General features: G+C 38.2%; 1 protein-coding gene across 2 annotated transcripts in view; it reads left to right on the top strand.

The window, feature by feature from the left end:
• The window catches only part of CCDC14 (coiled-coil domain containing 14), a 48,371-nt gene extending 40,322 nt beyond the window's left edge, over positions 1 to 8,049 (top strand). For both annotated transcript variants that reach the window (XM_064291828.1, XM_064291799.1), the window contains exon 13: positions 6,364 to 8,049. In XM_064291828.1, the coding sequence (XP_064147898.1) occupies positions 6,364 to 7,300 (937 nt within the window). In that variant the 3' untranslated portion in view covers positions 7,301 to 8,049. The remainder of the gene's footprint in view (positions 1 to 6,363) is intronic.
• The last annotated feature ends 3,964 nt before the right edge of the window (positions 8,050 to 12,013 follow it).

The following is a 12,013-nucleotide window of genomic DNA, read 5'->3' as shown; positions in this document are numbered from 1 at the left end:
GTTTGGTTTGGTTTGGTTTTTCTCAAATAAAATCACCTCACTCAATTTGTGGTTATGATACGCTCTACAGAGTTGAGTTTTCTCTTGAGACATGTGCTTAGAATTGGACTTTGAACCACTTTTTAAAATTCTAGAGGAGACACTCAGTTGTTTTAGGCCTGAAGATCACTGGATCTGAGCATACCTTTGAATGATCCGGGGATCTTTTAGTTCCAAATATAAGACAGTTCTGAATATAGATCAGTCTCCTTGGTATTCCCAATGAGAAGATTCCCCAAAATAGTGCATTTTCCCCCATTTTGAATGATAACACTTTTAGTTTATATGATTATAAAGAAATATAAATTATTTATAGATGAAATAGTAATGGGTATATATATATTTATTAACTTAGTTTTCTAATCATTTAAAATGATTATATATAAGGTATGTTAATATAAATATTACTTTTCATTTTCCGTTCATATTTCATAGAGTAATTTCATTCAGACTTTTCTTGCACAATGGGAAAAGCAGTAGACATTTGGATCCATTTAGTGTTATAATTGTTTAGGTTCTAGTCAGAGCGTCTAAAACATTGGCTTATACCACTCTTGTTCAAAATAAAGGAATTGATTGTCCCTACTTTGTTTCTATGGATTTGCCTATTCTGAACATTTCACATAAATAGAATAATATACATGGCTTTTTGTAACTGGCTTCTTTTACCATATTAAAAAAAATCCTGATGTTGTCGAGTTGATTCTGACCCACAGCAACCCTATAGGACAGAGTAGAATCTGCCCCATAGGGTGTCCAAGGAGCGGTGGGTGAGTTTGAACTGCCGACCTTTTGGTTAGCAGCCAAGCTTTTAACCACTGTGGCACTAGGGCTCTCTTTTAACCATATATACTTGATAAAAAATTACTCCTCAGAAAAGAAGGTGACTTTTTCTTTTGGAGACCTTTTAAAATATGTATTTATAGAGTTGTGCAACCATCACCGCTATCTAATTCCAGAACATTGTCATTACCCCAAAAAGAAGCCCCATACCCATTAGTAGCTGCTCTCCACTCCCCTTTCTTCCCCCCGCCCCTTGGCAACCAATAATCTACTTTGTTTCTATGGATTTGCCTATTCTGAACATTTCTTATGAATGGAATAATACGATACATGGCTTTTTATAACCAGCTTCTTTTACCATATTTAAAAAAAAAAAAAACCTAATGCTGTCGAGTTGATTCCCACTCATAGTGAAACTATAGGACAAAGTAGAACTGCTCCATGGGGTTTACAAGGAGCGGATGGTGGATTCAGACTGCCAGCCTTTTAGTTAGCAGCCTTCTTAACCACTGCACCACCAGGGTTCCATATGTCAGTAAAGCTGATGGTTGTTTTTTTAGTAAAAAAGAAGGCTAGTGAGTTGTGGTGGAGTGCGTGAGCATTGCTTAGGCGTCCCTGTGAGCATTGTCTCTTTCTGAGGGGCGTGGTTCTCAGCCCCAAGCAGAGGATCTGCTTTGCTGGAATTTTTCTCCGCACAAGTTAGGTGTTAATAAAAGTTAATGACAGCTAGAACTAGAACTCAGACCTCTTCATTCCCAGGCAGGTTTTCCCGCCGTGTGGCACAGCTCAAAGGCTAATACAGGTCATTCCTATTCCTGGTAACAATTCCATGCCTAGTTCAGTCAAAGGAAACCTTCACATTTTTCTCCTGGGAGATGGATGGACTAAAGAATGGATTCATTCACTTACTCATTTATCCAACAGACAATTATTTTAAGTTTATTTTGTGCCGAATACATGTGCGTGAAACACAAGAAAAATATTTAATGAGTTTAGTTGTAAAATATCCAGATTTGTCAAGCAAAAGGCTTATTCTAATGTTTTGATGACCTATGCAGGAAGATACATCTATTTTTTTAAAAACAATTCACTTCTGTTGTTGTTTTTGAAAATACACATAGCAGAACATACACCAGTTCAACAATTCCTACATGTACAATTCAGTGACATTGATTACATTCTTCAAGTTGTTTATCCATTCTTAACCTCCTTTTCCAAATTGTTCCTCCTCTGTTAACAAAAACTTACTGCCCCCTAACCTTCCTGTCTTTCAAGTTACTGTTGTCACTTTGATCCCATACAGATAGTTCTTTAAAAGAGCACAATGTTCAAGGCAGACATTCTTTACTAATTAAGCTAAACTATTGTTTGGTTTAAGGAGCCCTGGTGGCACAATGGTTAAGTGCTTGGCTGCTAACTAAAAGGACCTCGGTTTGAACTTATCAGTGGCTCCAAGCGATCTGCTCCTGTAAACATTACAGCCTAGGAAACCCTATGGGGCAGTTGTACTTTGTCATGTAGGGTCGCTAGGAGTCAGAATCAACTCGTTGGCACACAACATTGTTTGGTTTAAAGAAGACTTCAGATGCTATTTTGGTTTAAGGTTTAAAGGCATTGGGGCAAGAGTTTCAAGGGTTCATCCAGCCACAGTGGCACCAGAAAGTCTAGATCCAACGAGGATGTGAAATTCTGTTCCTAATGTTCTCCCTTTTGATTAGGCTTTTTCTGTAGAATCTTTGATCAAAACCTTCAGTACTGGTAGCAAAAATCTTTTTTTAAGAATAAACTTGACTAAATACCATTCAACCATGTATGATATATTTGCTGAGAAAGTTGATAACAAAAACACAAGAACGGTCTTTCAAAATACATGATAGTATAACTATTCTAGAAATGAGTATAAATGGAAGCCGAAAGAAATGAAGGGATGTACCTGGTTCTCACAACTAGTTGGTGCTTGAGCAGAGACCTGAGCCAGGACTTTGGATTCCCTCTTCAGCTTCCTGTTTTTGAAAAAGACAGCGTCTCTCTGAGTGCAGATGACCTGTTTCTGAAGGATTCTTTACCTTTGTAGAAGATACTTTGTACTTGTTCATTCTTTTAAAATAATACCCAGTCTGTCTTTTCCTCTGTTCGTTAGGAATAAAGAAGGATTTGCTTGCAAGCTGGAGCCGTCTTAACATTTACCCTAACATAGAATTATAGGAAGTGAAAAAGTTCGTTAGTTCTTACATACTACCTGCTTTTAGAAAAGGTTATGTCTAAACTATTAGATTCAGAGTTTCTGTTCCTTAAGACACTCAAGAATTATTGTTAAAGACTTTTCTTTTTGTGCTGGACTTGAAACCTGCCTCATGACTACTAGCTCACCTGTGAATCTAATTTCCTGGACTCTAAAATGGTTTTAGAAACATAGTGGGCAGGCTTAGCACAGTGCCTTATATAGGGTTTCGTAGTACCCCTACAATTTCTGAAGATTCCGTAACAGCTTCAAAATGCAAAGTATACCCATCAAAGGCAATTTTTGTTTTGTCCTTTAAATGAACAAAAAACTGTCTTAGAGCTTAAGAGTATCTGAGTTCATCCATGTTGGTGATTTATAGTATATTTGGTGAGACCCTATACAGTTCAACCAGTGTCTCATGGAGAATATCTTCAGTACTATAACTGGGTTGGTACGTCCACTTCAACTTTACTTTTGACATTAGAGGGTTATGCAGCAGCTTCAGACAATACAGATAAACTCCCGTTCATCTTACCTGTACTCATAAATGCGTTCAGTCAGATAGGTGTATGCTTTTTGTATGCGTGTTTTAAATAATCTTTTGGAAAAGACATTTCAAAAAATGTATAAATCCCTTTCTCAGACATAGCTGGGGAGGGGTAATGGGCCCTGGAGGTACACATGTAAGGTCTAAACAAATGTCTGAAACTGTTTTGCTCTCCTTTGTCCAGTCTTCAGTAATTTTGAAATATATATTTATCACTTTTTTCAGATTTCACTACAGCTAATGTTATGAGAGTGTTAAAATGTGAGAAAATTAACGTATTTTCTGTAAATAGCAATGTTCTTCTGATAGCTCCTTAGAGGACTTTACCTACGCTGATAGCTATTTAAGTGAGCGTGTTTTTATTAGTCTAGAAAGAACGTTGCATTTCTTATTATGAAAGTTTACCAGTTTTCTAAGCGTTAGAAACCAATGTGTTTTTAGCTGTATCCTGTATAATAGAAACACAAATATACCCACTTTAAAGCAATCAACTGCTAACCGAAAGGTTGGCTGTTTAAAATCACCAGTGACTGAGGGAGAGCGATATGGCAGTCTGCTTCCGTAGAGATTTACCACCTCGGAAACCCTATGGGGTCGCTCTGAGTTGGAATTGACTCAGTGGCAGTGGGTTTGGTTTTTGGGTTCGCTTCTTCTAAAAATTTCACATACTCTCATCTCTACTTACAGAGATTTTTCTTTTAATTTCAGAGATGATGGCGAGTCACATTTTGTTTATATCGGAAGCTTAGTAATTGCTGTTTCCAGAGATTAAGCTTTTATTAATGTCATTATCCCTTCCTTTCTTTATGCCTGATATTGTCCGCACCAAAGATAACATTTCTATTTAAGTCTGGAAAGAAACGTCATATAAGTATTCCTGTTCCAAAAAAGTAAAAAATACAAACACACAGTCTCATCAAATTAATTAAAAAAAAGAAGAGCTGCTTTTGAGTCAGTTCTGACACATGGAGACCCCACGTGTGTCAGAGTAGAACCGGGCTTCGTCGGGTTTTCAGTGGCTGACTTCCCAGAGGTAGAGATCACAAGGCCTTTCTTCCGAGGTGCCTGAGTGGACTCAAACCTCCAGGCTTTCAGTTAGCAGCTGAGTGAGTTACCCATCTGTCACCCAGTGATTGCAGATTAGTGCCTCATTATTCATCACAGCACTCCTTTGATGATATGTCCTTCCAGCATATTCGCGTCTTCTAATAACAGCTTGTTAGCTTTTTGAAAGAGGCATGAAAAGAAGTGGTGGAAGCCACTGTCGCTGGAAGAGCGGTCAGAAATTAGGACCTAGCGTGTTCAAGATGAGAGCGTAAGCCACGTTGGAGAAGATCACTCATTCTTTCATCCAGGGAGGTGATCACTGTCGACTTTAGAATAGAGATTTCCTTTTAGTATTTAATGTGTAAATGTGTGGCTACTTATTTTTACAAGAATAGTATTGTATAAATATTCTTTACCATATGACTACTAATGATTATTATGCAGTTAGACCATAATTTACCTAAATCAGCTTCATATATTTGAAGATGGAGATATATTTGTAAACATAACTTTGTATACAGCATCTTTCTATATAATTAGTAGGAGAAATTCCTAAAAATGAAAACTGCTGGATCAAAGGGTGGGATATATAAATCTTAAGGTTTCTAGAATGTATTGCCAGCTTGCTCCTGAGAAGAGCTGTATCAGCGTATACTCCCACCAGCAGCACATGCCTCTCCAGGCTGCTCCAACAGTGGGTATTCTTATTTTACTATGTGAATTTGATAGGCCAGAAGTAAAAAATCTTTAAATTTGAATTTCTCTGCTTAAAAGTCGAACTTTGAAAACATGCTTATTGGCTAGGTATAATTCTTTTTTTTGTGTGTGAATTACCTGTAGATGTCCTTTGTATATTTTTAAAATTTACATTTGTAATTTTCTTATTGATTTATAAGAGCAAATATGATTCAATTCAAATAGATTAAAGGTTTGATATTAAATGACTTCAGGAGAACTACTAATAAAAGCTGCCAACAAATGAATTTAGCCTGAAACCTGTGCTGAGCACTTTACCCTTTTATCTTATTATTTTATCTTACTTAAACTTCATTGTAATTCTGAAGTAGGTGGCTTCATTTGACAGTTGGGGACATTGAGATTCAGAAAGGCTAGTGACTTGCTGAAGATCACACGTAGTGATGGTGCTAGAATTTGATTCCGTTTCTGTCTCAGTTCAAACCCTGTGTGTTTTCCTTATATTACATTTTGCATGAAATCTAAGCTGCTGCTTGTTCTTAATTATGCCAGGTAATTATCTCTAACCATCCTTTTTTTTCCAGTAATTTTCACTAGAATTGTCCTTTGCATATATATCTTAAATGGTGGGAAGTAACTTAATTTCTAACAGAATTTATTAACAAAGGAGTTACATATTTTCCATTTTGCTTTTTGTACCTTAGCCTGCCTATATGAGGCTAATTTTTCATTCTAAGACTCATTTTGCAATGTTTCTCTAGAATAAAGCATCCTCATGTCTTCAAAGAAAAGAATTTCTGATTCTCTATTTTTAGATATATTGTTAGGTTTGATGCTGACCAAGACTTTTTATCATGTGTTGTTTTAATGGACTCTTGCCAGAGCGTAGTCTATGACTTTGTGCTTTTAATTGCTTGTTTCCAAATTAAGAACCAGGCACTTTTCTTTTTAAGATGATGAGTTGTATATAAATAAATTAAAGAAACAGGTAAAAAATAATAATAGTGTACTAAATTCTTCTTAACAGAACTTTACAGAGCAGTATGGCAAAGCTTCTCTCAGATCTTAGTATGGACAGTGCTCGCTGCAAGCCTGGGAATAACCTTACCAAATCACTTCTGAACATTTATGAAAAACAACTTCAACATGACCCAACCCCTACTCACACTTCCATAATGAGCTACTTAAATAAATTTGAAACAAATCACATTTTTACACATTCAGAGCCCCTTTGTGCAGTTAAAAATGAGGAAAACATGGTGCCAGGTAGACGCCATGAAACTGCCCTGCCCTCCAAAGTTCCTCAACACGGTAACACTGAGAACATGGAGGAAGCTTCAGCCCCTGGGATTATTTCTGCCGTTTCGAAACAGGGTTCTGATGAGGAGAGCGAAACCAAGACTTTAATAGAAGATGGGTATAATTTGGATGATACAATTTATATTCCTTTTGTTAGAAGCACTCCTAAAAAGAAATCACCACCATCTAAGAGAATATCCCCCCAGCCACAGATAAGTGTAGCTACACCCCAGCCAGTCAGCAACAGTGGACTTGTCTCTGAAAAGGAAAATAAGCTGTGCGTGCCCATCGTTTGTTCCTCTTCAAAAAAGGAAGCAGAAGATGCACCTGAAGAACTTTCCAGAACAGATGATATAGAAGACAGACAGCTCCTCAAGAAAATAAAGGAAGCAATTGGTAAGATCCCTGCTACCACTGAGGAGGCACAGGACCAGGCTGTCTGCCATGGCCCCACTGCTTGTCAAAGCAACAACGTTGAAATCAAAGGCAATACCGTCTCCGATGGTAGTTTTTTAAATTCTGACTTGATGTCTGACTGGAGTATCTCTTCCTTTTCAACGTTTACTTCTCGTGATGAGCAAGACTTCAGAAATGGTCTTGCAGCTTTGGATGCCAACATAGCTAGACTCCAGAAATCCTTAAGGACTGGTCTTCTAGAGAAATGAATTCAGGAAAAAAAAAAACTAATTGAATGCTTTTTTTAAAAGTATCAGGACTAGGCTACATTGAATGTATATTTTAAGTTTCTTTAGAGAAGAAATACGCTTTTATGTTATTAATTATGTGTGAAATAACAAATTATGTGAATAATAAGTTTATTACTGGAATATATGGGTATTGTGGAACTTAAAAAGTAAGTCATCTTAAGATATTGACATTTGCTGAGAGACAAAAGTTGTAGATAATTAGGAAAGGATTGTAAGTATTGTTTCCATTTGATGCTTAGCAACTAGAGTTTTATGTTAATACGTACCTGCGGAGATAAGGTACAGATGGGAAGGATTGTCTGGTTGTCCTAAACGATAATGGGGAAAGTCTCTGGGGACAATTTATTTTATTCAAACTGGAGTTTCTTTTCTCTTTCAGGATTCCTGTTTGCTTTTTTAATGACGTTGTGTTTTTATATGGGATGCTCTGTGCTACAAGCTAATGTTGGTGAGATGTATAAATATTTTTTTTAAGAGAAAAGGTACCAGTATCTCCATCTCTTAAAAACATTGATTGGTCCAAGAAAATATAGGTAAACATCCGAAGTTAGCGTGTGGTTTTTGAAAGTTTGGCACTTTTACATATTTTTATCCTGATTGCATGTTTAAGGCATTTAAAGAAATAAAGTCAGGCTGATACATGTGCTAACAAATAAGTTTCAGTTTTGAAAATATGTTTTTTAATAAATGAATGTTTGCTCTTCTTATTTGAACGTGGTGGTGTTTATAAATCTTGGCACTGGCTGTAAATCTGCGTCTCTGAACCAGTTTTTTTTTTTCTTCAGTACATTAGCTGAGCACGTTTTCTGTTCCATAAATAAGATAAACTAGGTTGGTCCTTCTGCCAGTCTGTACCAGCATTTCTTAACTGCTCAGTATCATCTCCCTTCATTAAGCAGCCTCACTTTAACTCTTAGAAAACTGAACGTTGTGCTATCACCAATACTTTGTACAAGTCACTTGCTTTGTGTAATAGTGTTCAGTACTTGGGCAGGCTTTAGCATTAAGGAGTACTCTGCTGGCCCCTGAAACTCTTCCTGCTGATTTTTTAGGTATTGATGCTACAGTTTCTGAAGGACCCAGATACAGTCTCTTTCAAAAGTTCACATTTTACAGATAGAGTTTTTTTTTAAGTCTGAAGTTATTACATGAATTCTAAACTATTTTCACAGAAGAACTATTAATTAAAATTAAATTTTTTCTTATTTCCAGTATTCATAATTAATCATTAAGTTCTATTTGGAGGTAATAGGCCACAATTCTCTAACACAGTTCAAAAGTACAGTTTAGAAATACAAAATTATAAAACAAGGAAGAAAATTGTTACCTGTCTACTGCCAAATATTTGTTATTCATATGGAGAAGTAAATTCTTAAGGTTATTAAAGGATAATCCCATAAGATAGCCCTATTTTACCCCTAATTTAGGATGGACATCCTTATATGTGAAGGAAATTCAAAAGTGCTTATGCCCGAAAAACCCATTGTTGTCAAGTCGATTCCGACTCATAGCGACCCTATAGGACAGAGTATAACTGCCCCACACGGTTTTCAAGGAGTGGCTGGTGGATTTAAACTGCTGACCTTTTGGTTAGCAGCCGAGCACTTAACCACTGCGCTTCAATTATTTAGGGGTTATGATGGCGCAGTGGTGGTGCTCGGCTGCGAACCAGAAGGTCGGTGGTTCTAATCCACCAGCTGCTCTATAGGAGAAAGATGTGGGAATATGCTTCCATAAAGGTTTATAGCCTTAGGAACCTTATGAGGGCAGTTCTACTCTGTCCTGTAGGGTTGCTATGAGTCAGAATCAACTCGACAGCAATAGGTTTTTATAATTTGATTGAAGAACAAATGAGGCTGGAAATTCCTTTAGGCACCTTCACCAGGAGTTTACTGTTTTTTGATATAAGATATACACATGACATAAAAGAGAAACATGAAACAATCAGGGTTAAATTTCAAAGCAAACCAAATGCTTCGAAGGCCAGCGTAGCACGGGTGGTGGTTTGGGGACCATGGTTTCAGGGGACATCTAGGTCAGTTGGCGTAATAAAATTTGTTAAGAAGACATTCTGCATCCCATTCTGGAGAGTGGCATCGGGAGTCTTAAACGCTAGCAAGCGGCCATCTAAGATGTATCAGTTGGTCTCAACCCACATAGAGCAAAGGAGAAAGAACACCAAAGACACAAGGTAAGTATGAGCCCAAGAGTCAGAATGGGCCACATAAATCAGAGACTGCATCAGCCTGAGACCAGAAGAACTAGATGGTGCCCAGCTATAACCAATGACTGCCGTGACAGGGAACGCAACAGAGAATCCCTGAAGGAGCAGGAGAGCAGTGGGATGCAGACCTCAAATTCTCGTAAGAAGACCAGACTTAACTGTGACTAGAAGGATCCCGGAGGTCATGGTCCCCAGACCTTCTGTTAGCCCCAAACAGGAACCATTCCCAAAGCCAACTCTTCAGACAGGGATTGGACGGGACTACAAGATAGAAAATGATACTGGTGAGGAGTGAACTTCTTGGATCAAGCAGACACGTGAGACTATATGGGCAGCTCCTGTCTGGAGGAGCTTGCTATATACTTCTAGTAGCTCTTCCCCTAATGAGACAAAACATTCCTTCTCTCCACCCTGTATTTCCGTGTCCATTCTTCTGTCCCCCTCTGGGGAGATGAGAAGGCAGAGGGGGACAGAAGAATGGACACGGAAATACAGGGTGGAGAGAAGGAATGTTCTGTCTCATTAGGGGAAGAGCTACTAGAAGTATATAGCAAGGTGTATATAATAAGGTTTTGTATGAGAGACTGACTTGTAAACTCAGTTAAAGCACAATAAAAATTTTAAAAAATGGATGGTATAGACAGTGAATTTAATAAAACTTTACAGCAGAAAGAAGCCAAGAAATGGTAGAGGAAGACCTAGAAGAAGCTTCGTTTAGATCTTGATGGATGTATGTGATTAAGAAGTTCTCTGAATATCCTCAGTGTTTACCCCATAGAAAGTGTCATCTAAACGTGGGAGTTGGTTGAGTGTGGCATATGAAGGTAAGCCAACCTGGCTAAAATAGAGGGGCTGGGAAGGGTGGTAATAATAAATGATGGTGACGCAATTAGAAGAGTTTGGATCAGATCAGGGGATATCTTGAACTCCAAGCTGAAGAATTTTAACCATTATGGCGTTGTTGGAGGGTTTGGGTAACTTTGTTTTGTTTTTAATTAAAGATTACCAGATGAAATGGAATGTTTTTAAAACTTCAGAGAGTGATGGTCAATAGGACAGATGAGAGGAGGAAGAGATTGGAGACCACTTAGAAAGCTCTTGCGGTAGTCCAGACCTAAATTGGTAAGCCTTTGGAAGTAAAAGTGAAAAGGACAGAGAAATTGAAGAAACTGCCAGTAGGCTTGATGACTTTATAGTACACAGAAAAAAAAGGAGAAATCAAAGATGACTCCACGGTTTTCAGCCTGATCAGTTTGGGACACACTGAGCAATGTCTAAAATGAAAAACAAGTTTTTTTGGCCAAGAATTCTGTGTTGAGTCTTGATAGAGTTACTGCTAGTGGACAATGGGATAAGGAAAAAAGACAGCATTCTTCTTTAGACCATGACACCAGGAGGCAGTATAACTGCCTCATCATAGTTTCAGAAGGACTAGTCTGGCCCCAAATCCCAGCCTTCTCATAGTACCTTTTCAGATGTCCCAGAGTATGAAAAGCATATTAGGGTGAGTATCCCCTGAACTTTGATGGTGTGAATTCAATATCTCCTGATCGATAATGAGTATGGCATGGAAAAGAACCACCTTCCAGTATTTTACTATCCTTTCTTGGATCAGAGGAGGTAATATACAAACTGTTCACAATGGATTTAACATCTGTGACTACCAGTGAAGATAAAAGAATCTGATTCTATTTGACCAAGTGGTAGAGATCTAGGAGTAGGGCTAATGAATAATGAAGCGAAGAACTTAGTGCAGATTGTTCCCTTATTCTGCCACCTCCTTGAGTTTATTAAGTCTTCCAGAAATCTTCAGTTTTCACCAATGGTGGCATTTTATTTATTTCGACGCCTAAAAGTCACAAAGGCCTGCATCCACTACATGCAAAGTAGGGAATAATTTCAAAACCTAGAATAAATTGGGTAGAAAGGGCATACAGCCCGTTACGAGTGAACCAGTGTGTATGTAGAAGGCAGTGGTGGTTCGGTGATAGAATTCTCGGCTTCCACGTGAGAGACCAGGTTCGATTCCGGCCGTTGCATCTCAAGCAGAGCCACCAGCTATCTTGTCAGTGTTGGCGGCAGTGTTGCTGTGATGCTGAGTAGGTTTCAGCAGAGATTCCAGACTAAGACTAAGAAGAAAGACCTGGCAATCTACCTCTGAAAATCTGCCAGTGAAAATTCTATGGATCGCAACGGTCTGATCCACAACCAGTCACAGGGATGGTGCAGGATCAGGCAGCATTTCGTTTCATTCCATTGTGTATGGGGTTGCCATGAGTCAGGGGCCAACTCAATGGCAGCTGACAAGGAGTGTGTATATAGTGCTTACATCGTGGGGTGATGTCTTCAGCTTACATCGTGGGGTGATGTCTTCAGCTAACGATTCATTTATTCAACAAATGAAGTGAAACTCTAACATATGCCAGGTACTATTCTAGACTGTAAGA

Source organism: Loxodonta africana, chromosome 1, assembly GCF_030014295.1.
Source record: "Loxodonta africana isolate mLoxAfr1 chromosome 1, mLoxAfr1.hap2, whole genome shotgun sequence".
Lineage (NCBI taxonomy): Eukaryota > Metazoa > Chordata > Mammalia > Proboscidea > Elephantidae > Loxodonta > Loxodonta africana.
The sequence above is the reverse complement of the archived record's forward strand: the minus strand, read 5'-3'. Positions and strand labels throughout refer to the sequence as shown.